Source organism: Saimiri boliviensis, chromosome 2 (assembly GCF_048565385.1).
Source record: "Saimiri boliviensis isolate mSaiBol1 chromosome 2, mSaiBol1.pri, whole genome shotgun sequence".
NCBI classification, from domain to species: Eukaryota; Metazoa; Chordata; class Mammalia; order Primates; family Cebidae; genus Saimiri; species Saimiri boliviensis.
Genome location: NC_133450.1, coordinates 151912813 through 151940415, shown reverse-complemented (window position 1 = coordinate 151940415; position 27603 = coordinate 151912813). Strand labels below are relative to the sequence as shown.

General features: G+C 38.5%; 1 protein-coding gene across 15 annotated transcripts in view; it reads right to left on the bottom strand.

Annotated features, from left to right (window-relative positions):
• Positions 1 to 27603, bottom strand: part of TRPM3 (transient receptor potential cation channel subfamily M member 3) — a 919012-nt gene that overhangs the window by 171948 nt on the left and 719461 nt on the right. For all 15 annotated transcript variants that reach the window (XM_074394685.1, XM_074394692.1, XM_074394688.1 and 12 more), the window contains exon 9: positions 6355 to 6427. In XM_074394685.1, coding sequence (XP_074250786.1) covers positions 6355 to 6427 — 73 coding nt within the window. The remainder of the gene's footprint in view (positions 1 to 6354; positions 6428 to 27603) is intronic.

The window sequence follows — 27603 nt, the reverse complement described above, 5'->3', positions numbered from 1 at the left end:
AACTGGGACTACAGGCACCCACCACTATGCTCAGCTAATATTTGTATTTTTTAGTAGAGGCTGGGTTTTGCCATGTTGGCCAGGCTTCCTTGAACTCCTGACCTCAGGTGATCCACCTGCCTCAGCCTCCCAAAGTGCTGGAATTACGGGCATTATCCACGACGCCCAGCCCATTTTATTTTTAAATTATTTAATACTTCGAACAAATTTACAAATGCATATATTAGAAGTTATTCTCCATGTACCTGTAAGTAATTAGTTGATTAATTATTGATAGCACTAATTATGTCTGAGGATCAGAAACATAAAATCAAATGATAGGAACTAGATAATTATATGTGAAATAATTGTATAAGTCCATATAAAAATTTGATTTCAGATAATTTTTTTAAGTTTCACATTCATATATCTCTTGTTTAGATATCCCAGTAATGTTTCTAGTCATTTCTTAGATCAACAGTAATTAGCTTTTATTTATATCTATGTGATTTCTATAGATACTTTATATAGATATTACCTGTGCCTATCACAGTTCTTTCGATATATATATTTGACATTTACAATTAATTCCAAAGATTGCTATCTCCTTTTTTGTCTTTTTGACATGAAAGAACTGTAGAGGTTTTTGATTACAATATGTCTCCTGCTCAGACTCATAATATGTGATAAGATATCATTCTTATTTCTCTCTTAGCATTTTTTAAAAAAAGCCTAAAGGCCATATTTTATTCACATTTTCTTAGTTTTTAACTTAATACTCTTTATTTTCTGCTCCAGAAACCCATTCAAGAAACCACATTATTCCTGCTGTGACAATTTCTTAGACTTCCATTGTTTTTGATGACCTTGACATTTATGAGGAGGAACATATTGTTTTTGCACTCTTTTTGCTCTTTTGAAATGCTTTCCAGAAAAGAAAGCAAGCAATAAAGGTTACTTTCTCCCCATGCCTCAGATGGACTTCTTTACCACTGAAGATTAAACCCAAAGAAAATGAATTTCTCATTTACGGAGGACAGCGATCATCACATATTAGTCTCCAGTGCACATGTATGAATGAAGTATACACTCACGTGTGGTCTGACTTTATATTGAACCCATGGTCTATGAGAATAGATGAATGTTGGGGGTAATTTTACTCATAGAAAGGGTCCAGGGACCACTTATAATAACTTCATTTGCTGTGAATGGATGTTTTCTGCCTTTCGGGAGCCTGAAGCAAGAGGTTTATGCTGCTGTGTGAGGGATGCTGACAGGATGGGCTGCTGGGAGAGCAGACTGATAAACACCAAACAGTTTATTAAGTCAAGGTTGGGCTCCTCTCCGGTGGAAGTTTTCTCTGGTTGCTGTGGTTAAGGCAGGGCCGGCTAAGAGGAGGAAGTGGACAGATAGATTAGTGGACCCCTAAACTCTTGAGTTATTCTTCTCAAAGATTCTCTCTTGAGGTACCTGAGGTCCGGAAGTAAAAATGGTGTTGGGCTCAGAAAAATGATAGATCAAACTTGCCTTAAGGCTAAACTGAAGGTCTCAGAAGCAAACTCAAAAGCAAAGTTTCTCTTTTTTCTTGACCTGCCCTCCTGTCTCTCACTTTCCATTCTCCCCCAAGGCAAGCCATGGAAACTGGAATCCCTGTTTCCCAAGGCAGGTCATAGAGACCAGAACCCCATTTTCCCAAAGCCGGCCATAAAGCCTAAAGATATCACACTCATCCCACCTCCTGCTCACTTCTCCCATGCTTCTGTGTCTCAGCTGGCCATACAAAATTAATGCCCTTATTCAAGAAGAGATCTGTCCTATACCTGGAAGGAAGTAAGGTAGGAGGCAGGACTTGACTCCAGAGGCAGGGATCGACTCCAGAGGCAGGGCTCGGACACTGGACCAAAGTGAGAACTAGCTAAAATAGGGCCAGGGTGGAAGCAGCTTTCCATAAGACACACCCTCCAGTGTGCCATGTTGGCTTACCATTGCCATAGCAATAGCCAGGAATTACCACCCCTTTCCATGGCAATTACCCAATGACACAAAAATTACTACCCTTTTCCTAGCAACTTCTGCATAAACTATCCCTTAATCTACATATAGTTAAGAGTAGGCATAAATATGACTACAAAACTGCCCTGAGCTGCTAATCTCGGCACACTGCCTATTGGGTAGCCCCACTCTGCAGGAGCAGTAACAGAACTGTAACCTTGCCAGAGCTGAAACATCGCTTCAATAAAGCTGTTTCCTTCTACCCTATATTGGCTTACCCTTGAATTCCTTCCTGGGCAAAGCCAAGAACCCTCATGGGCTAAATCCCACCTTGAGGCTTGCTTGTCCTGCATCAACAGGAATGTTGCACAGAGAAGAGTCAGATAATACTGATTCTTCTGACTGTCAAGAAGAATCAGATAAAACAGGCCTTGCTGGGTTTTGCTGGGTTTCCCCTCTCAGTCTGTTAGCATTCCATCAGAGTCTTTCTTTCTAATCATATTTCTACAGAGCTGTTCATACTGCATTGAGCCTAAGCATAAAAATGAAAAGTTTTCTGTGTATCTTCAGGTCTTCATTCTGAAGGCTGGACTGTCACATAAAAATAAGATCAAACATATTTGTTACGCTTTTCTCTTGTTAACCTGCCTTTGTTACAGAAGTGTTAGCTATAACCCTTAAGATGGGAAAGGGATAACTTCCTTTCTACCCCTAAATTGGTATCAAACCACCTCTGAATTAGGTAGCCTGTTTTAGCAAATAAAGATACAGGACTCCTAGTGAAGTTTGAATTTCAGGTAAATAAAGAACAATTTCTTTTTTTTTTTTTTCAGTATAAGTGTGTCTCACTTGAGACATACTTAAAAGCATGGTAAGTCCCCACTTGGGGACATACTTATGCTCAAAAATTATTTGTTGTTTATCTGAAAATTCAAAGTTAACTGGATATTCTGTAGGTTGGGCTCCTGGTGTATGTGGCAGGGGTGGGGAAAGGCTAATGGAGGAGACGAGTGCTCAGTCTGTGGCTTCAGAACACCACCCTTGTGGAGTGGTCCCATTATGTGAAGGACAAATGTGACATTGTCCATTCTCAAAAGCTACTCCAGGTCATCATTTGAAGAAACTGTGGGTCTCTTACATCTCTCACTGAAACAACATTCTTTCTTTATTTTCTTTTTCTCTTTTTTTGGAGACAATCTTGCACTCTTGCCCAGGTTGGAGTACAGTGGTGCAATCATGATACACTGCAGCCCTGATCTCCTGGGCTCAAGTGCTACTCCAGCCTCAGCCTTCCAAAGTGTTGCTGTTACAGGTGTGAGCTTGGCCTGAAACATTTTGTTTGTCTTTCTTCATTTTTGGACAGACACATAATAAGTCTGTATAATATAGATAGTATCCTCTCATATAGAATATGCAGATCCCAAAGAAAAATCAAACTCAGTAACAAGGAGGAGCAAAGAAATATTTTTCCCATGGTCACCTGGCTTCCTGTCCTTTTTTGTGGCCTCTGGATTTAGGGACCAGTGGGTTGTTTCCTGGCTTTCTCCTCTACCTAACTTCTGGTTCTCTCAAACATTTCTCGGATTCCTCAGAATAAAAACTAGACTGCACAAAGTTTCTCCATGCATTAGAAAACTAAAAACTAAATGTAATAATCAAGTGTTAAACCATGTTACATGCCCACGCATAATTTTAAAAAGTAGGAAGAATACTTCAACAAACTTGAGTTTCAAACCAATGTAAGTAGACTCTTGGCCTCCAAAGAAGCCAGCAAAAGTACTGTGCTTGATACCCTTTACAAATCAAATGGGTCAACATCTGAGAGCATTTCAAAACCTTTGTAAAGTAGAGTTGACACATCATAATCTTTTAATGGCATAAATCCCCATTAGCATCAACTGCTGCATAAATCATATTCATTATGGTGATTAGAAAGGTTAATTTCTTAGAACAATCATAATTTTCTTTAATCTTCTGTGGCAGTGTTTTTTTTTTAACTGCAGGTTATGACCCATTAGTGGGTGGTGAAATCAATTTAGTGGGATATAATCAGCATTTTAAAGAATAGAATAGATTGAATAGAAAATATCCAATTTCATTGCATATTGCCAATGTCAATATTATTTCATCTACTTTAATTTCAATTTTCCAAATACATATGTGTAACTATTTGATTATAATATAAAATGTATTTCATATGGTAAGTCATGCTCAAAAAAGTTGGAAAACAGCTATTCTATAATACAATGAATAAATTCTAAGGCTGAGCCAAAGGTGAAGCACAATTTAAAGTCTCACAAATTCGTAAAAGAGGAAGAAAATATTTTAAGCAGAAGATATTATAATGGCCAATATGTTTTTATCAATAACTGGATCACTTCCCCATTTGCTATGAGTTTTATTCAAAGTTGTAAATGTGGTGATTCATTTCTTGTTGCTTTGTGTATCTCTATACATAAGTGAGGGCTATGAGGTCAGACTGTCTCTACCATCTACTGGCCAACTTATTTTGAGCATGTTACTGAATTGCTCTATGACCCAATTTCCTTATTTATAAAATACAGCTTATAAAATCTGGTAATTGAACTATTGTAAAGAATAAACAAATGTATAAATGGAATGCATCCAACACAGTGTTTAGCACATAGTAAATTTTCAGTAAATGCCAGTTACTGACATTATTACTTTAAAATATCTTTATTTGAGAACGGCAAATACAGGGTAACTTGCCTCAAATTTTTACTTTTGTCTCTGATATGGGGAGAGTGGGGCCTGCAGTATGCTTTGTAGTTCAGTTCATGCCTGGTTACTGGTTCCATGATTTGTCTGCAAAGTGTTTGTATTTTTTAGTTCATTGGGATTAAATACTTTAGAGTAGCAGTTCTCAAGCTGAACACGATAAGCTTCATGGGATTGTAAAACTTCTAAAATGCAATCAGGATTTGGAATGAATAGGCATATATACATTTGGAAAGTGGATGAAGTGAATTGACACATTAGTATTGTCAGGGTGGTCACATGGTATAGTGAAGAGTTAGACATACTTGGACCTAAGTCCAAGCTTACCAATTAGAATTGTAACCTTTAGCAAGTTACTTAACTTCCTGTAGCTCAATTCACTCCATCTGTAAAATGGTGATTAAAAATAGCTCCTATATCATTTGGTTGTTGAAATAAATACTGTTTACAGTATTTGTAAAGAGTTTGGCACAGTAGCACATGATGGCTCCTCAAGAGAATATTAATACTGGAAGAAGAGTAAATGTTCTGGAAAATGAACGAATTAGTTGCTATTCTGAGTTTTAATTTTGAAATGCTGAATCTATCACTGAATCATTGAGTAATCCACTCATCCCTTCATTTATTAAACAAAACTTAATTGAATGTTGCCATATGTTAAGGATTCTATGAGGTGCTAAGAATCTAGTGATGAATAAGACACATTCCCTGCCCTATCTAGGGAGACTACAGATAGTGACCAGTCATGACACAATATCAGGCAAGCAAACTACAGGGCTAAGAGAGAATGTAGGAGACATTTCTAACCCAGAACCACATTCAACAAGGTTTGTGGTTTTGTTTCATCTTACAGTTCTAGTTTGAATTTCAGCACTGAACAGGGGAAAGTTCCTTCTGTTTGTTTTAACACTGAAAATTATTAGTCAAATATAATGTAATTAGTAAAGTACAGGGAGGATTGGATTGAATCCACAGAACCTAAAGGAAACTGCTCTTAATATGGCTCCAAGGACCAGGACATATAAATGAGGACTTTGTAGTATTGAGACTAGAGAATACGACAAACACCCACCTTTGAAGTAACTTACAATTCAGGGTATTTCCATTTTTGCCTGAACTTCCAGGAAGCTTAAATTTAATGCTCTGTTATAACAAGTACAGTAGCATAATGTTTTTCCTTTTCCCTTCCTCTCAATGGTTTTTGATTTTCCATTTTATGTATTATTGTGTGTTTTAAGGTATTTATTATTGTGTGTATATATATCAAACACACATATACCCATATATATGCCATATCAAATGGTTTTTGAAAGTAGATAGGGTTAAAAATTAATATTAAATAATCTTAGATAACATTGTGTCTTACATATTGTGTCAGCCTTTTCTTTATGTTTAGAATTCAATGAACATAACTTAAATTGTAGTATATTTAAATCTGTATTTATAAAATAAGCCAAACTATAACATCTATTCTAGGAAAATTTAACAGCACTAACAGTGTCTTACAAGAGTGACTCTTATGTTATCAATAATTTATTGTATCATAGTATCACTGGTATTAAACCTATTATTAGGAGACATAAGGTCACTGTATTAATCAATTTAAATTATTTCCACACTCTCTGGACACAGAAACTCTTTTACCTTTGAGCAAAGCTGTCAGGATAGCTAAATCAATGTCCTGGTGTCCTTCTGATCCCATCCGAAATACCGTAATCTGCAATTTGAGACAAGGTGATCATTAGCAAAGCATTTTTCCCCCAAGAGAAATTAAATCAATGAGACCATATCTGAGCAGAGATTATCTCAATATCTATAAAGTAGATTCTTAACCATAGGCCAAGCGCACATAACAAGAATTTGATGAGAGGGTTCTGCTATTCATTAAGAGGGAGATGTCACAGTAGTTTCCAAACACAGTCCACTTACTGATTAAGGTCATAACCATATACCCCAACTATGGTCTAATGGTCATGTTCCTCCAAAGTGCATATGTTGAAACCTACTCATCAATGTGATGGCTTTAGGAGGTGGGGTCTTTGGGAGGTCATTAGATCGTAATTAATGGTCATTATAAAATTAGCGCCATTATGAAAGGCCTCTCCCTTCCACCTTCCACCACGTGAGGACACAGATAGAACTGCTGTTTATGAACCAGAAAATGGGCTCTCATCAGCCACTGAATCTGTGCTGCCTTGATTTTGGACTTCTGAGCCTCCATAACTCTATGAAATAAATTTCTGTTGTTTATAAGCTACCCATTTTATAGTATTTTGTTACAGCAGCCTAAACAGACTAAGACAGCCTGCTCCCCCAATAAAAAAGTAACTCTATGATTTGGGGGCCTTTGCTATGAGTCAGGCATAGCAATGCATATTTTAAAATATGTTACCTTCCATTCTTTCTGATTTTATGTAAACACATAAATATATAAATTACATAAACATGGACATATATGACTATGTAATCAAAACACCATTCATACAACATTTAGATTAGATATAAATGGAAACATTAATACAGATAAGCTGGATAAATTAATACAGCTAAGATATCCAGGTCCAGGTCCACAACTCCTAAACTATACAGGACAGCTGGTCACAAACCCATTTAATAGAGCAAAGGATAACTTCAACCAGAAAAAGTGGGTAAAGTCCATTACAGCGTTGGTAGCGTCCATCTGACTTTGTGTATTTGTCCCTAGAACACTGAGATTGTCCTAGAGTTCATAGATTGACTGATGTGAACAGAGAGTAGCTGACATAACAGAATATTGTTTTGTACATAAACAACATAATTATATGGCCTCAGGCATAACTCTCAACTTTCTGGGGCAGTGACAACAAATGGCAGAGAAAAAGGGAAAGAAAAAGTTCCAAATAATGCTTAACAATAATGCAGAGTTTGTTTTCCAAGTCAGAGGAGGCTATAGAAAAAAGCCAAAATATTGCTTGAATATCCACATTGAGTTATTATTGTACTCAACTGCTTCCTGCCTCAAGTTTATCTCTAGACTGGGATAATAAGTGTTTATTTATTTCCAACTACATAGGAAGTAAATAACCAGATTTGCTAATCTGTAAGTCTAAGTTTTATCACTATGGTAGGGAGAATAGACACACAGAACCACAGACTGTTAAACAATTAGTTTCCTTTGAAAACTTCTAGTCTACCACCTAAAGACAAGCTAACTTCTTTAAGGTCACACAATAGCTAGAAGAACAGCTGTGACTGGAATTGAATAACTCTCACCTTTATAACTTGGGCCTTAAATATCGGGAAAAAATGAGGAGAGGGAAGAATAAGATAGTATGAACACCTTACTCTTTTGTACCTGTTTATGTCTTCAGGTCAGAGCCTGGGATGATGGTAAGGCTGAAATTGCAAATTGAAATGCCTTCATAGGTATTTGAACTAAAAACATTTTTTTTTTTTGAGGCAGGGTCTTGTTCTGTCACTCAGGCTGGAGTATAGTGGCGTGATCATAACTTACTGCAGCCTCAGTCTCCTGGGCTCGAATGATCCTTCCACCTCAGCCTCCTGAGTAGCTGAGACTACAGGCATGTGCTACCACACCCAGCTAATTTATTCTCTCTCTCTCCCTCTCTCAGTAGAGATGGGTTTTCACTGTGTTGCTCAGGCTGGTCCTGAACTCCTGGTCCTGGCCTCCCAAAGTGCTGGGATTACAGGTGTGAGCCACCATGCATGGCCCTGATCTAAAAAATTTTAAAAATATAAAGAGCCAAACAAACTCCATCTATCCGCTATGCTTGTGTCATAGGTTATAGTTGCGATCTCTGGTAAGGACTGCCATGTGGAGGTGTGTCCAAGTTCAATTAAATTTTCCAGAAATCTGCTTCTGCATAACCATAGGTTTGGCCAAGATGACATCTGGACATTATCCCAAACAGCAATTAATGCCCCCACAGATTCCACTTGGAAGCTGAGAGGGAAGTATTCTATTTTCTGAACTCAGGAAAGAATTCTTGAATTAAGGAGAAATTTTGGGACCCACTGGAGAAAGAACCAGGGGACAGAGGTGAAATTTTCACTGGTCCTTTAAGTCAACTCTTTAAGGCAGAGCTGGCTATGGTCTGAAGCATATTATCGTGTATCATGTACTTAGCTGTCATCAAGCTGAGGACACTCACGATAACATCAGAGTTCACTGCTCAGAATTAAGAAATTAGGCATCAGATGGAATTCTTTAACTGTCTGACTTGTTCTGCTGACGCCTAAAATTTTACTTCACAAAGACCACATTTTGGATGGAAATTCTTCTGAGGCAACAAATAGATAACATTAAATTTACCCTGAAATATAAGATTATTAGGATTCTCTAGCAACAGATTTAGATTTGAGGTTGGGGAAAGAAAGTGGATAAACACAATGTTTCTAAAGGGTTTCTGAGAAAAGGTGCATGGCTATGTGCACTATTGTTTGTCAAGGGCCTTGGAATGTTATGGTACAAAGGGACTTCACAGTTTTTCTGAAATGCAGGAGCAATGGTTGCTCACCTATTCATGTCCCATCCTTGTCCTGGTTTCTGAACCCAAGGACCTGGGAGTGGCACAGGGTGTGGGAGGAGGGATGCCTTAAAAAGAGGAAAAGGGACGACCAAAGGGAGGCTGGAGGCTACAAAGACAAAATTACATTATAATCTTTCCTGGACTGACCTGAGACTATGTCTTTATCACCACTCTATTTTTATTTTATTTGAAATTTGAATGTTTAAAAATATTAATTACACATTTTTCATATCTGCTTCAGAAAAAGGGTCAAGCAAGAAAAACTAAAGCCTTCCTTTCCTCCCACCCCTTAGCATTGGCAGAAATGGAAAAAACAGGTATTCTTAAATATTCTTGGAAGGAATGTGAATCAAAATAGTAGTCTTGGGAGATGATACGTTGATATAAAATTCCTTGATTTTGATGTATTATTCTTAGCAACGCTGGATCTTATTTGCTGATATTTTACTTAGGATCTTTGCAGTGATGTTTGTCAGTGAGGTTGGTACATGTCACCAGTCTTATCTGGTTTGGGTATTAGAGGTACGCTAACCTCCTGAGTTGGGAACGTTTTCCCCTTCATGTACCAGAATAGGTCCTATAAGGAATTCATCTGCTTCTGACAGAGTTAGGATGCTATTTAGCACTGGACAATTTTTATGAATAGATTGCTGATTATCTTTATAATTTCTTCAACGGTTATGATCAGTTCAGATTTTCTGCCTCTCCTTGACTCAAGTTCATGTTTTTCTAGATAATCGAGCATTTCATCAACAATTTGCTAATATTTCATTTCATCCTCAATAAAATATTAGCAAATGAGACCCAGTGTTGTTAAGAATAACACTCTCAGACACAGTGCAATCAAATTAGAACTCAGGATTAAGAAACTTACTCAAAACCACATAACTACATGGAAACTGAACAACCTGCTCCTGAATGACTACTGGATAATGAAATGAAGGCAGAAATAAAGATGTTCTTTGAAACCAATGAGAACACAGATACAATGTACCAGAATCTCTGGGACACATTTAAAGTAGTGTGTAGAGGGAAATTTATAGCACTAAGTCCCCACAAGAGAAAGCAGGAAAGATCTAAAATCGACACCCTAACATCACAATGAAAATAACTAGAAAAGCAAGAGCAAACCAGTTCAAACGCTAACAGAAGACAAGGAATAAGTAAGATTAGAGTAGAACTGAAGGAGATAGAGACACAAAAATCCCTTCGAAAAATCAATGAATCCAAGAGCTAGTTTTTTGAAAAGATCAACAAAAGAGAGAGATGGTACTATTCCTTCTGAAACTCTTCCAAATAAAAGAAAAAGAGGGAATCCTCTGTAACTTTTATGAGGCCAGCATCATCCTGACACTAAAACCTGGCAGAGACACAACACGAAAAAGAAAATTTCAGGCCGATATCCCTGTTGAACAATGATGTAAAAATCCTCAATAAAATATTGGCAAACCAAATTCAGCAGCACATCAAATAGCTTATCCACCACAATCAACTCGGCTTCATCCTTGGGATGCAAGGCTGGTTCAACATTTGCAAATCAATAAATGTAATTCATTACATAAACAGAACTACAGACAAAAACCACATGATTATCTCAATAGATGCAGAAAAGGCCTTTGACAAAGTTCAACAGCCTTCATGCTAAAAACTCTTAATAAAAACTAAATACTGATGGGACATATCTCCAAATAATAAGAGCTATTTATGACAAACCCACAGCCAATATCATACTGAATGTTTTTATATGCACTTTGTCATTTTCATTCATTTTTAAATGTATGTATTTCCTTTTACTAAAAATTGTGTTTAATATTACAACGGATATATATATATATATAATACAAATTATCTAATTGTGTACATATATATGCTTATTTGGTTAGGTATATATATGGGTATATATGTATGTATCTACATATTAATATGTATACATATATTAATATATGTAAGATATACATATGTATAACCACATATATGTATATATACACATATATACAAATAGTGATAATATGCATGTATACAAATATATCATTATATGTACATATACACACATGTCATTGTTTGTTGCCTGCAGTATATTTTATTATATGCATGTACTATGACTTATTTAGCCAGTCTTCTGCTAATGATCATTTCTAATCTTTTGCCATTATAAACACTGTGCAGTGAATACCTGTGTATGTACATGGGTGAGTATATCAGAATAAACTTGTAGATATGGAATTTCTTGGCATATTAGCTACTCTGAGGGGAGTTCTTTAATTTATTACTCTGATTTTGGTTACATGAATAAGTTCTATAGTGGTGATTTCTGAGATTTTAGTGCACTTGTCATCCGAGCAGTGTACATTGTACCCAATATGTAGTCTTTTATCTGTCACAATCCTCCCAACCTTCCCCCATGAGTCCCCTTTGTCCATTATATCATACTTACGCCTTTGCATCCTCATAGTTTAGCTCCCACTTATTAGTGAGACTTGGTTTTCCATCAGCCCTTTCTTTGGTCTTATCTCTTGCTGACTGCCCTCCCACCGCCACAGCATGACCTGACCCCACACATCTGATGCCCTAACTGTGCTGAGCATCTTGCTCCTGTCAGGGTCCTTTATATTGTTTCTAGCCTTTCTGCCTTTGTTCATTCAGTTTTTTCCTGGAATACCCTTCCCTCTGCTAGGTGAACAAAGTAGAAGCCTTTCACTAGACATGTGCCATTTAAGAAGCCCTTTTCTACTATATAACGGGGATCCAACCCTTGCTTTTTCTTTGTGCCCCTGTGATTCTCTAAGCTTAAGGCATTCTAGGATGCCACTTTCAACCCTTCATTACTTCCATATGCACACATGTCTCTGCATTGAAGAGAAATTTATTTTCAGTCAGGAGTCCCAGTCTTTGCTCAGTAAGCATTTGTTGAGTGGATGAATTATTACGAAGTGGTTGTGTTTAGGTTTGAAAGAAGCAAACAATAAAAAGAAGTACATTCCACACAAGAATGATAACATAGCAAAGTGAATGGGGTATATTAGGCCATAGACCAAGAGTCTGTCAGAAGTGTCAAGAGGCAATTTTAACACAAGAGTCTACTGAACGAACACTCTATTATTGTTCAGGGGTTAATCACTTAGTCAAGCATTATGTGATAGAAAGTGGGCTGCCTGAAATTAGACATTATTTTAAAAAATTTTGGGGGGTTAATTGCATGGGTAAATGTATATTTTGAAATCATTTAAAACTATTTAAAAGACAACTGACTTTATAACGATAATAATACATTGTAGAATTTATGACATATATAAGCAAAATATATTATAGCAATAGCATAAAGGCAGGGGAAGGTGATGGCAGGGTACAATTTTAAAGCGTTTACACTATCCATGAATACTGAAGAGTGAACTGTGAAAAGTTAGTGTTATGCTGTAGGTCCCAAAGTAACAACTACAGTAACCATCATTAAGTTAAAGAAAAAAAAAAAAAAAAGAAAAAAAAAAAAAAAGAGCCACATGGGGTGGCTCACGCCTATAATCCCAGCACTTTGGGAGGCTGAGGTGAGTGGATCACGAGGTCAGGAGTTCGAGACCAGCCTGACATACATGGTGAAACCATGTCTCTACTAAAAATAAAAAACTAGCTGGGCATGGTGATGCGTGCCTGTAATTCCAGCTACTTGGGAGGCTGAGGCAGGAGAATCTCTTGAATCTGGGAGGCAGAGGTTGCAGTGAGCTAAGATCATGCACTCTAGCCTGGGCAATAGAGCAAGACTTCATCTCAAAAACAACAACAACAACAAGAAAAGAGATGAAGTGAAATAATAATACTCTAAAAGAAGGCAGAGAAAAAGCACAGACAGAACCAATAATAGGATGATAGGCTATTTTTTGAGACTTAGTATGAGTGTGACATTTTTGAGCCATAGGCAGCATCGATGAACCCTAAAGCATTTTTCACTAATATATTTGAAACTTTGCTTCTATAAAGTTTAAACCACAGTATAGAGAAAGACTCAAAGCAAAAATATACTATAGAAAAACTAAGCAGAAACGTGGAAATAATTTTATGTTTGAAAAGAGTTTGATTCACTTTCTGGGAAACAAATAGGCATATTCACCACCTAAACAAAAAATCATAGTACATGTGGCTGAGTTAGTCACAGGTTTTCCATTTCTAGAACTCAGCAAGTCTTACAGTTAAATAAGATGAGGGTATAAAAATATCGGGACAATGAAACTGACTCCCTTTCAAGGTATCTATTAATTAGCTTAATTTATTATTTATATGTATGCCACAGTGAGCAATGAATCCAGGAAAACAGAGAAGAACATTGAGTAGAGCTTTTGAAAATGAAAATAACCATGATATTAGAGTGAAAAGTATCTGTAAGCTGCAAAGACACTTCGGTTCAATCTATCAAAAATATAAAGGAACACTCCACAATCATTTCATGCTGTGTTAGATATGTAACAGATGATATCTGAGTTTGACAAATGGTTTGTAACATGTCTGAGAACTGCAGAAATATTCTCATAGCTAGACAATAGGTAATCAACAAAGAAAGTTCTTATGACCTAAGAATTTAGGAAAGTCCACCTATTATCATGTTAACAATAGGCTTTTGGACACTAAAAATAATACACTTGGGCTTTCAAAAGCTCATCTCTGAAATGTTTCCTATTTTCCTATCTAGTTTTTTCACAGAATCTGGCAATGTGTTTCCCAAGGATAGGAGCAGGGAAACAGGAAGAGAATCAGACCCAGTAAGCAATTCAGTCACTACAATGAAATAACTTTTATTTATTTATTTTTATTTTTCTTATTGTGCCCACTACCTACCCACCGCAGCTGAGGAGGAGCTAATGCAGTGACTTTTAAAAACTACCAGTTTAGCATAACATTTCCTGGGTTTATCATCAATACTTAAAATAATTTGAAGTAATGGAGCAATTAATAGAAAATACAAAAATCCATGTTCATCAAGATATGAAATGATGCAAGACTCTTGATAGGGATTCAAACGGGATTCCTGACTGGCAATGAAAAGGCTGTAAGCACATACTAGCTTCAGTTTTCTCTTTGGCATAATCAAAGATGCCTTGGTACAGGGAAGAGAATGATACCAACTTGAGGAATAGAATATTATTCATCTGAAACATATTCATATTCAATTTTTGGTCTATGAGAAAAACATTCTTTGGTTGATAAAATTCTTAAAGTTAACATTTTGCCAAAGAGACTGACTTCTAGAAATGAATGTGATAATTTACACAGAGGAGGGAAGGAAATTGGAGAAAATCAGGAAGTGCAAACACACCTGGAAATGAGCAAACCAAAGATCAGTGGAAAGTGATATGCAAAATTTCTACTAGAAAATTATTATCAGATAAGTTCAATTATTTGTCACCAGGCTCTGTATAAATTATATATTGATTTTTCCATGTAATATTTTGGAACAAGTCTCACAGTTTTAGGTTGAAGTGGGTGAATTAAAAGAAATGCTAAGGAGATAGAAATTGAGTGAAATTGCTGTTATTCTGGTATGTCTTCTAAGACTTTCATGTATGAATTTATACATTAGATAAAATAAGTGATTATTTGACTTAAAGAAGAATATTTTATTTTACAATGGACTTGTCAGTTTATTTTAAAGGTGCATTACATCTAACTTTAGAACATAATTTGATTTAGGTTACTTTAAGTAGCAGACTGTCTTATAGATTCAAGCATACTCACAGCACCACTTAACTCCATACTCTCCCAAGGGATCATCGTGGATGAACAACTTGGCAATTAGTGAAGAGTGCCAGAGAACAAGAGAGATTTTGCTTTTGACTCTAATCCCTCACTCCATTTTTCCCTTCTTCTTCCCACTGTAATTTAAGAACACTGGAATCTATTTCTCCTCCCAAGAAATGCAATTCAGAGGCTAGAGGTCTACAGGTTCCAACACAGTAAATCATTTTCTTATCATAAAAGCAATGCATGCTTTTCATTAAAAATCGTAGAAAGTTTAGAAAAAGTTAAATGAAAAATAATTCCCCAACCTCAAGTCCTACTCAAAGACACTATTGAGCCTACTGAGGATATTTTGGTATGCTTCCTTTTGGGTGTCCAAGGGGGAGTATACAGTCATGGGGTCTTAGTTCCTGTTTCTGGTTGGGCCAGTAAAGCCTCGTCCTCATCCCTCTTTTCCTCTTATCAGTAGAGAAACAAATGCATGGCTTCAGGCTGCTAAACGCCTAAAACAAAACAAAACAGAACAGAACGACAAAAACAAAATAAGGTGGGTTGGACAAGCTTGCAGGGCTTTCTTTTTCTTTTTTCCCCTGCCATAGGCAGAGTTTGCAGGGAGAGGGGAAGAGCATATTTGTGAAATACTAGTTTGTAGTCTCATTTTCTTCTCCATTAACATTATAATCAAGCACTCTCCTGTATTCTTGGGAATTCTTCAAAACATAATTTTTAATGTTTAGAGAATATTTTGTCCAGTAGATGTGTTGCAGTTCACTTAATACCCCCATTGTTGGACACTTACAAAGTTTCTAAATGTTTCACATAAATAACAGTGTGATGAACATCTTTATATATGAGTCCTGTTTTATATTTAGCATTTAGTTTTGAAAATAACTCCTGGAAGTTTGGGGCTTTTGTCACAAATTGCCTTATAATTAGAAATGAACAGTTTAGCAAATAAAAGCAAATTACAGTAAAAGGAAACTTGTGTTGTCCTTGAACCAGAGTTTCTGTGATGGCACTCCAGTCCCATTAATTAAAGTCCTAGGGAGTGCTGATTGCTCCAAAATGGCACGGCAAAACACAGGCACATGCATATGTTGAGAATGTAACCTTTACACTTCAAGGCGGAGGAGCCGTACACAGAATCAGCTCTTATTCCTCTCTATTTGCACTACGACCAACTGCCAGGATGAGTTTAAGCTCTTGTTTCTTGGAAAAGGGGTCTTGAAAAAAACATATGGACTTTGTTACTCTCTCCTAGTTTGACTTTCCTAATTTTTTTCTTTAGCACTTTGAATGCTGCATATGGCTTCTGCAGAGCAGTGCTGGCTTATATTACTGGAGGGGCAAATGAAATCATTCAGTGAACATGAGGTTTGGGTTTTTTTTTTTTTTTTTTAAGCACATATGGCATATGACAGTGAGAAATTTTAAAATATGGGTCAGTCATTCAACCAAGCCTCCGTGGACCTATGATTGACATATTCTTCATCCATGAGAGGGCATTTTTTGATCCTAAGGTGACATGTTAGGAGGACAGGAGAAAGCAGCTCTACTGATTTTGTGATGAGGGCAAACCATGGAAACAGGTAAAAATTCTTCATCTAGTAATTCTATAGGGAAAGTTGGTTGAGGCTTTCTAAGCAGTTGGAACTAGACGACAATATGTCATCTACTATTTCCTGCTTTCAATCCTTTTCCTGGCAATTTATGTTGCCTCTTTCATTTATCATGAGACTGTGTAATGTGCCTCACTAGATGCCCATGTGACAGATGCCACAGGTCCAGCAATAATATTTCCAGAAGCTTTTCTATATATCTCATAGCCTTGGCTAGCAGAATTCAGAATATTTGTTACCTACCATCTTGTCAGCCAACCAGATGGTTGAAATTCAGTTTGACTCAAGGTAATATTTTTCATCTTAGGAAGAATATTATTAGGTTCATGTGTATTCTTTTATACATTTAAAAAAATTAGTAGACATCCCTCTGAGGAGAAACACCCAGAACCATAGATAATTCTTTGGGGCCAACACCATATGGATTTCTTATTGGATTGTAAACATTTTTAGCTTTTTTTTTTTTTTTCTTTTTTTGGTCATTTTGTCTTATTTTTTCATCATTACAAGATGGAACATTTTTTTTGTGCTTTCCTGTCATGTTTGTCAGGACATCACATACGTCGGCAGCCTGAGCCCTTCTTTAGGAAATTATCACCAGAGTGTCATGAAGGCATCACAAAGTGCTATGGACAGTTTTCTTTCCTCCCTACTCGAAGTATTTCTCTTCCCCTGGTGACAATCTTGACATGTTCCAGTTGGTAGACCAGATGCCCTTGATTTACCACTCTGGGGACCTGCCCACCAGGAGGTCATACCACCTGTTACTGGGCCAGTCTTACCCTTATCTAACTTGGGTGGGGCAACCCTTAGTTGGAGCCAGTGAAAGGGACCTTTGAGGGTGCTAAGAATAGCAGTTTGGATTTTCTGATTACTTTAGAAAAAGATCGATTTTCCTTCTTCTTCCCTTCCTGTCCAGCTATGAAGAACGCTAGAGACAAACATCCTAAAAGCAGGGTGTATAAGCTCACTGAGCATGAGGGATTTGCTCTCTTGCCCCTTTAGCACCTTAGCTGGCTTTTTGCACCTTGCCTGGTGGAGCAGTGGAAGAGAGCTGCTTGAATAAAAACTCATTTTAGGGCCTCTGAGAGACTCTGCCATGGAGGTCAGGAGAAATGTTTAGGAAGAAAATACCCATTTCCGCCCATGTCACTGGTCACTGTCTTTAGCTGCCTAGGTTTTTCTTTGTGAAACTGACAGGGTGAGGTCCTTCTAGTATGGCAGATGTCCTGTGTTAAAATGATCTTGGCCTAATCACCTCCCTTTTCTAAACTTTGGTTTTACTATCTGCAAAAAAAAAAAAAAAAAAAAAAAAAAAAAAAAAAAAAAGGTTGACTAGGTGGTTGCTGGCGATCTTTTTAGCTCTAGAAGCCATATATTTTCTTTTCTCAGGCTCAGAATGGCAGAAAATCAGCATTAGGGTATCTAATATGCTCTGCCTCCTACTTCATACATTAATTCCTTAACAACATCCATAAGAAGAGACTTTGGTTTTCATGGATAGTAGCATATGAAAGTCTTATTTCCATTTGCTGCTTTATGGAATCTGTTCATTAGCTTAGGGCAAACCATTTAAAAAAATGTTCCTATGTTTTTCAGCTGGACCATGGCACCATGATCTCTATTCTATGCTACAAACACCACATTGTTGATGCTTAGCCAGTTAGACATCCAGCTCTTATGCCTGCAAAGTTCATTAAGTGGGACATGACAACCCTCCCCCTATTTAGGAAAACCTGTTACTCCTAAGCTGATAATAGCCCATCAGTGCCCATGGCCCAGGGCAATGCTCAAGCCTTTTACTGCAGATACTGGCACTTTCTTGGTCTAGCCCCTGGGTTCTCATCTTCCACAGGTCCCATGTCCCTCCCAGCATCCAGATGCATTTTACACCATGGCTCAGAGAGAATAGACTATGTACAGAGCATAGGCTTTTGAATCATACAGACACCAAAGTGAATCATGCCAGTTACTAGCAGTATAACCTTAGGCCACCTACTGCACTTCTCTGAGCTTTGGGGTTTCTTCCTCTGTGAAATAAGGATGACTCTTTGTTTCAGGATTATTGCAAAGTGTTGTGTGGGATTGTCTTTTTAAGTCACATAGCACAATCTTTAGTAGCTAGCATGCACCCAGTCATTGCTAATTCCCTTTCCATTGCTATCCCTGGAGTGTTTCCTGGGCATACTTTTTCTCCCTTTGTGGCAGCTTTGCCCGGTCTGTTCTCTGTGCTGGTCTGTCTTGTTCCTGAAGCTCTGTCTGGCTATCTGTTTGTTGTGCTCTGAGGCACAGTAATCTGCAAGCTTATCTTGGTGCCAATTATTCTTTGCCCAGGATAGATGCCTGGCCTCTGAACTGCCTCTGAACTATGTGAATGTGCCTCTATCACAGCACAAATGCTGCCAACATTGGTGACAATATCACTAATGGTCACTTGTGTACTTACAACGTGCCACACACTGGGTAAGCAAGCACTTCACAAACACGACTTCAGCCAGTCCCACAAAAGTATATCCCTAGTTACTGTTACTCTTCCCATTTCACAGCTGATGATCACGACACTAGGAGAGGTTAGCTGCCACATCAAGAACCACGCAGGCAGGAAAGGCTGAGATACGATCGAGCCAGACAGCCTGGCTTGAGGGCTCATTCTCCTACTGCTTACCTGCCTCCTTTAATGGTCTTTGATTTCTTGCAGGCCAAGGGAAAGAACTTGCTCAAGGGTAGGTACAGCTAGTGAGGGACAAGATAGAGAATCACACACAAGCAAATTGGCTCCAGAGGCTGTTTACTTCAAAACTCTGCTGTTACTTGGAGAATCAGCTCAAAGAAGGGGCGAGGATCTTCCTTACAATCTCTTCCATTTCCACATCCCTTTTTCCCAGTAGTACGGCTGGCACATTTTGGGCACACAATAAATGTTTATGGAATAACTGCTCCAATCTCAGTCCAAATCCAGCCTGTACTTTTTAGATGGAGAATGTATCTGATAACTGACCACTGCTGATTAGGTTCAGGTTAGTCAGGGAAAAAGATTTAGTTGCCCAATGTCTGGGCTCTGGTGCCAGTATGTTTCTGCATTATTTCCCATCCAGAGACCAATCAGGGTTTCCTCCTAATACGCATCCCCAGTCTTAGCAGCAAAGACCACTCAGTGCTGTCCTGGGGCACTCAGATCTTAAAAGAGTTAGAACTCACTTTGCTTGAAGCCTTGTAAGATAACTATAGGAAAAATAGGTATTATCATTTGGTCAGGAACATTCCCAGGTGGTCCTAAGAGCCAGTATTAAAATAAATTCCTGGCCTGGGAGAGGGTAAAGAAACTTTGGTTTTGTAGATGTGTGTGCAAACCCATGTTTGAAGGACATGCGGAGCTGATGCCAGGACATTCTGGAGTTTATGCTTGACCCAAGATAATACTAAATTTTGTTTGAGTTAATATATCTGAAAGCATTCGTAAACAAAGGTGCAAGATTATATTTTAACATGAGGATTATTGCCATAAACAATGGCAAATAAAGGAGAAAATCACAAAGGCCATTTAACAGAAACCAAATCCCCCTAGAGCTTTTGCTGCCTGTAAGTCTGCCCGCCTGCCAGGAGCTGGGCGCTGCTCTCCTCTCCTCGCCCCTGCGTGCCTGTCCTCAGTCCCATGGGCAGAGAAAATCCCTTGTTTATTTACACAATACCTGGAGATGCTGCTTTTTTTCTTTTCCTTTTTGCAGTTTTCAATTTCAATTCATGCTTTCTCCATCACAGTTTTCTAGGGCTGCTTGAGAAGAATAAGAAGCAAAGAGCGTCCTTTGCCTTATGACAAGAATGGAAATACAAAGAGAAACAAAACAGCAGGTCTGATAGGTTTACCCTGCAAACCAGCTTGACAAATTAAAACTAAAGCTGGTGGGAGAATGCAAGTCCTCACAGAAAACTGCATTTTCTGATCTGACAATGGAAAAACTTTACTTTTCTTTTTAATGGTAAAAAAGACTATTAGTCTAGGGCCCTGTCATATTATCCCCATCTACAGTGAACCTTACTTTGAAAAGTTTTCTATTCTTTCAAGCTCAGATGGAATTGATTCAAAGAAAAAACAAATTCTATTTATCAGCTTTATTATTACTTTGAGTTCCTAAACCCAAGTAATCCCTTTCTCTTTCTGAGCCAATATGGACATAGAACCGTACATTCTCATTCTGCCACTGAGTAGTTGAGCTTATTTTCATTATTATTATGCCCATTGCACAAGTCATAGTTGCTAACTACTCCAGGGTCAAAACTCTTTGCATAAAATTATAGGCTAAGATTTTCAGGCTATTAAATTTTTGAGAATGACTGTTTAGGAGTAACAGCTTTTCTCCCAAGAGGAGTAATTCTTTCCTCTCTGTTTCTCTTAAGATTGTTTTTTACTGTTTCATGTCACATGTAAGAAATTAAGTGGACCTTTCTGGTGACTTGTTAGGAATTTTCAAGAAGAGTATTTGTCAGTATAATTGTCAGTATCAGTAGTTAATACCACTAATGGTGTATGGTTCTCCAGCAAATTCTTTTGTCTCCTCCTTTCTATTAAATCGAGAATTTAGCCACTTCTCACCTTCCCAGGTCTGGACTACTATCCTCTCTCCTAGATTATTGCTATAGCCCCATTAAGAATTTTCCTTGCTGCTGTCCTTGCCCCTTATTCGAGTCGATTCTCCACGTAACAGCAGAGTTTTAAAGCAAGCAGCCTCTGGAGTCAATTTACTTGTATGTGAGTCTCTGTCCTGTCTCTTACTAGCTGTACCTGCCCTTGAACAAGTTATTTGCCATCTGAAAACCTCAATTTCCTTCTCTGAAAGACGAGAGTAATTCTAGTTCTCATTGGAATTGTTTTCTGTTGAAAGTTAAGTGAGATAATGCACATTAGGTACTTGGCATATAGCCCTGAGGCATGCATGCTAGCATTATTGTTACCAAATTACACAGTAAAAGGGGATGAGTTTTAATTTGACCCTATGTCTTCAGCAAGAGAAAGTATAGGTCTTATACACAGTGATATGGTTTGGATCTGTGTCCCCACCCAAATCTCATATTCAATTGTAATTCCCAGTTTTGGAGGTGGGGCACGGTGGGAGGTGATTGGATCATGGGGACAGAGTTCTCATGAATGGTTTAGCACCGTCCCTCATTGGTACTGTGTAGTGAGTGAGTTATCATGTGATTTGTTTGTTTAAAAGTGTGTGGCACTGCCCCCCATGCCAGGTCCTGCTCCTTCCAGGTAAGACACCTGCTCCCCCTTTTGCCTTCTGCCATGAGTAAAAGGACCCTGAGGCCTCCCCAGAAGCAGATGCTGATATGCTTCCTGTACAGCCTGTGGAGCTAAAGAAGCCAATTACACTTCTGTTCTTTATAAATTACCCAGTCTCAGGTATTTCTTTATATCAATGCAAGAACGAACTAATGCACATAGAAAACAAACATCCTCAGCTGAACACTCTAGTTCAAATACCTTCAGTGGTCACCAAAAGAATAGGACCTGAGTATTTGAGGGGTAGGAGCAAAATGGTATAGTTCATTTTGTGTCTTTCTCACAGTTAAGGCCCACTTAAGTGACAAATAATCTATGTAAATCCCCATGTATATTCAGCCTCTATCATTAGCAGCCTAAAATCTGCTTTGGGGGAGAAATAGAGATTCAAATATAACCAAAATCAAGAAGGGGTGATAAAAGTCAAAAGAACATTTTAGCTAGGAAAGAATGTAAGAGCTAAGGAGACAAAGGTCATTTCTGGCTGGGAAGACACAAGACTTCATGGAGAAGACCAGGATTTGGCCTGGACTTTGAGGACTGTATTAGAGTTTCAACAGGCAAGTTTGGTGATGGGGAGGTGCAGGAAGAAGAAAATGATAAGAAAACAAGAGAAAAGTGAACATTAAAACCATAGTGTGCAAATATACAATTTGCTGGAGTGCTGGGTAAAGAAGAGGCAATTCATAAAATCAAGTTAGAAAGTGAGTCTGGGACAAGTTGTGGATGATCTTCAGTGATTCACTAAATACTAGGCCTTGAGTCAGGCACTTTATATACGTTACCTGGTTTAATCCTTACATCAACCCTATGAGGCTCAGAGATTGAAGTAGTTACTCAAAGATCACTAAGCGGATAAGTGATGGAATCAAGATTTGACCTCAGATCTGGCCAGCTTTAATCTATGGTCGTAGCCTCTCTAGGCTTTCCTGCTTAAGTCAAACACTGTTAGAGGTAACTGAATCTTGGGGTGAGCATTGGAGATGGGGCCCAGCTTCAGGGCTGTTGCATCAGGCTTGACATGAGCTAATAAGGGCCTGGAACAGGGGTGGAGTATGATTGTGATGCAGGGCAAAGCAGTCTGTGAGGGACTTCCAAGAAGAGTCACAAGGTGTGTTAACTTACAAGAATGAACGGCAGGGAAGCATCAAAGATGACTCTAAGTTCTTCAGCCACAGTGCTGGGAGCATAGGGCTGCTCTTTTTTTTTTTTTTTTTTTTTGAGACAGAATAACACTCTATTGCCTAGGCTAGAGTACTGGAGTGCAGTGGCCCGATCTTGGCTCACTGCAGTCTCTGCCTCTTGAGATCAAGCAGTTCTCCTGCCTCAGACTCCTAAAGAGCTGGAACTACAGGTATGCACCACCATGCCCAGCTAATTTTTGTATTTTTAGTAGAGACAGGGTTTCACCATATTGGCCAGACTGGTCTTGAACTCCTGACCTCAGATAATCCACCTGCCTGGGCCTCCCAAAGTGTTGGTATTACAGGTGTGAGCCACCGCACCTGGCCAAGGGCTACTCTTAACAGAAACAGGAAGGCTAGGATGATTTAGGGGAAAGTGACAGGTTTATCCAGAGCGTCCATCCTTTTTGACTCAGAGGTGGAGTATAAGCCTAGGGCAGGACCCTGGAAGATAGTGTGGATGGGGCAGGGAGGCAGTGACTCAGACAGAGCTCTATTCTACAGCGGAATCAGAATGAGTAGAGTGTCTACTGCTCCCTGACCTGGAAACCTTGCTTTTGTTCTGGTGAGCAAAAACACTGTGCTCTTTGTTAAAAACGCTTTTGAATAGAGCTATGTTGCAGCCTGGAGGAGATTCTAAAGGATAAGAAAAACGGATTTCACAAAACTTAGAGGCTGTCAACAGCTTTTTAGATGATAACTGCCATAGAACAATGTGTGTATATACCAGATGAACAAAATAGAACCTTTCATCAGATTGCTCGCTTTGGAGAGTGAAAACGGAGAGAAGTTTTATCCACATCCACTTGCCTATCATAGTGATGAGGAGCTATGCAGATGTGCACTAAATGGTTTTGTGAGTCCCATGAATGGGCAATGTTAAACATGCTAAATATGCTAAACGTTGTCCCAGAAAGCAACTCTGGTATGACTTTAGTGTGTTTCTCTCAGATGGCAGGATGTCCATTTTCCCATCAATGCCTTTCCCACAAAGAACACGTGGAAAAATGTTCGAATCACATTTACCACTTCGGTCAGATGCTAGCATTTTTTTCACATCTCCCCATTATAATGATTGTAATTCTAGAATGATACCTATTTTATTTAGAAATATTAAAGAATGAAGTGCTCTACAAAAATAAATTTTCTAGTCAGGTATGGGTTTTCCCTTAATGCCAAATAAAAATAAGTGAATTCTCTTGGATGAAAACATTTCTAAAAAGGAAGAGACACATCTTTCTCAGACAACGTTAAGTAGGATGAAAATCCGTTATTGTCTTTTGCTGTGACTTAGTGATGTTCTCATTGACTGTCAGGGATGATAGGCTATTTAGGTCTCTCTCAATTGCCTCAGACTGCTCACAGGTAGAATTCATGTCCCTGCTATTTATAGTTTTCTATCTCTATGGTGTGACTAACTGTCCTCACCACTCTCATTGATTGTGCCTCCCTGATTTCTAACTGCAATGGGCAGGAGCACCAGACCAAAACTGAGCAGAGGTGCGGTGGTTTCTGTGGCATTTAATGCCTGTGACCGTGGGGAATTCAGTACACGGATTGTCTCATATCAATGTCAGGCTTCAAATTAGTTTTTTTCCCTTTATTTTTCTTATTTTCTGATTCTTTCATACTTTGGATAGTTAAGAGATCTGTATTAGGGACCATTTGAATAAATTAGGCATTGGCATATTCTTAGCAGGAACATTTTCTAATTAACTTTCTTTGATCTCTTTCTGCTAATCTCCACTAGGAAATTAAGAATTGAACATATCTAGATTCTTAAGGAGAACAGTTGCTAAGTGAAATAAATATGACTGCTTAACATGGGAATAGAAGTGAGTGCTTAACAGTAATAATAGCAACTGCAGTGTACAGCTGAGTGTACCAGCACTCCTCTAAGCATTGTGCATGTGTGAGTCTCAATCTTCCCAGTGACCTTCAGTATTATCACTTATTCCAGTAGAGTTAACACAGATTTAAAAAGGTAGAACATTGAGCCTGGCATGGTGGTTCGTGCCTGTAATCCCAGCACTTTGGGAGGCTGAGGTGGGCGGATCACGAGGTCAAGAGATCGAGACCATCCCGGGCAACATGATGAAGCCCGTCTCTATTAAAAATACAAAAATTAACTGGGCGTGGTGGCGCATGCCTGTAGTCCCAGCTAATCGGGAGGCCGAGGCAGGAGAATAGCTTGAACTCAGGAGGTGGAGGCTGCAGTGAGCTGAGATCATGCCACTGCACTCCAGTCTGGTGACAGAGTGAGACTCCATCTCAAAAAAGAAAAAAAAAAAAAAAGTAGAATATCTACTGGAAGTCACGTGGCTAGAATTCCCATGCTGAGTAGTCTGCTGCAGACCTCTCCACTCATTTGGATTTTATGGAGGGACAGAAGGAGAATGAGTGTAAGCCTCAGTGAGGTCAGAGGTAGTGTTCCATATTCATATCAATGATCACTATTTGTGGGCAAGTAAAGAACCTACTGAGAGAATAACAGGTTGGGCAGCAACAGAGCCTGTGTGGTCATCAGAGAGGCCTGCTGGCCCTCGGGGCCACGTTAAGGATTTGCTTTGTCACCGAAGCCACACTTCCTCTTATTCTGTACAGTTCATTCCTCTAGTCAACGGATCCTTGAAGGTAAAGCCCACTAGCTGTGGGAAGAAAAGAACGATGACACTTTGTCAGTCTTCTCTTTGTTGCCTAAGGTACAGAATTCAATCCCCTCTAATTTCTTGGAAAACCGTCAATTTTCAGGAGAGGGTAAAAAGAATCTTACTTCTAAAGCAGGAGCCAGAGCTACTCTACAGTCTTGAACTTCCTCTCTAATCATCTGGCAAGAGCACCTACTGACTGGTCAAATTATCCAAATGTATTTTATCACTGATGATCAGCTCCTTTAAACTTTGCTTTTTCAATAGAGAATTCCTAAATGCCTACAAGTAGATCTAGCATGGAATAAAGCAAGCTGTTAAAGAAAGTCAAACTCCAAAAAATCGGCTTGGTAAAATAGCATGAAAAGAGGTATAATTTTTAGCTAGAAATTACCAACTTGCTGCATTTAATTGAGGTAACAGTTGCACAAAGTACAATGCAATTATTTTCTGTCTTTGAGTCTGTCACTGTGCTATTCACTTATGGACATCAGTGAGAGATGTTTCTTTCCTTTTTAACCTCTGCCTTATCAGTCCATTGCAGGAAAGTATTCCTCAGCTCGAAAGTTTTATAGAGATAGATGCACGCAAACATTCAAAAGCTTAGTCCCCGTCTCATACAAACCCTGCATTTCATCTGGTTTGTTTTCCTTCTTTATTTCTTCCCTCCTCTTCCAATACATTAATGAAGAGCTTTTAAAGTACCAGGCACTGTGTGAAGGCCTGGGAAGATCGTGTGTTTGTGTTGGTATACATGTGTCTGTCTTTAGGATCACTTGTGCCCTTTATCTCAAATTTTGGACGACTAGGTATATATTGGGTAGATAAATTTTAATCATCTGTTTTTTGCTAAACTTCAATGACATTATGATTTTTTTGTTTGTACATAACAAGAACTATAGGTAGGTGAAATTCAAAGTTTATGACCTCAAAAATTTCGTCGTTACAGCAATTTTATTAGCTAAAAGAGCAAATATAATTTTTTTTTTGTTTGTTTTTTTCACAACAGAATTTTTTTTTTTTTTTTTTTTTATTGCATTTTAGGTTTTGGGGTACATGTGATGAACATGCAAGATTGTTGCATAGGTACACACATGGCAGTGTGCTTTGCTGCCTTCCGTCCCCTCACCTGTATCTGTCATTTCTCCCCATGCTATCTCTTCCCACCTCCCCACCCCCGGCCCCTCCCCCATTTCCCCCCAACAGACCCCAGTGTGTAGTGCTCCCCTCCCTGTGTCCATGTGTTCTCATTGTTCAACACCCGCCTATGAGCGAGAATATACGGTGTTTGATTTTCTGCTCTTGTGTCAGTTTGCTGAGAATGATGGTTTCCAGGTTCATCCATGTCCCTATAAAGGACGTGAACTCATCGTTTTTGATGGCTGCATAATATTCCATGGTGTATATGTACCACATTTTCCCTATCCAGTCTATCATCGTTGGGCATTTGGGTTGGTTCCAGGTCTTTGCTATTGTAAACAGTGCTGCAATGAACATTCATGTGCACGTGTCCTTGTAGTAGAATGATTTATAATCCTTTGGATATATACCCAGTAATGGGATTGCTGGGTCAAATGGGATTTCTATTTTTAGGTCCTTGAGGAATCGCCACACTGTCTTGACCCCTTCCTGACACCTTACACCAAAATTAACTCCAGATGGATTAAAGACTTAAACATCAGACCTAATACCATAAAAACCTTAGAAGAAAATCTAGGCAAAACCATTCAGGACATAGGTGTAGGCAAGGACTTCATGACCAAAATGCCAAAAGCAATGGCAACAAAAGCCAAAATAGACAAATGGGACCTAATCAAACTCCACAGCTTCTGCACGGCAAAAGAAACAGTCAGTAGAGTGAATCGGCAACCAACAGAATGGGAAAAAATTTTTGCAGTCTACCCA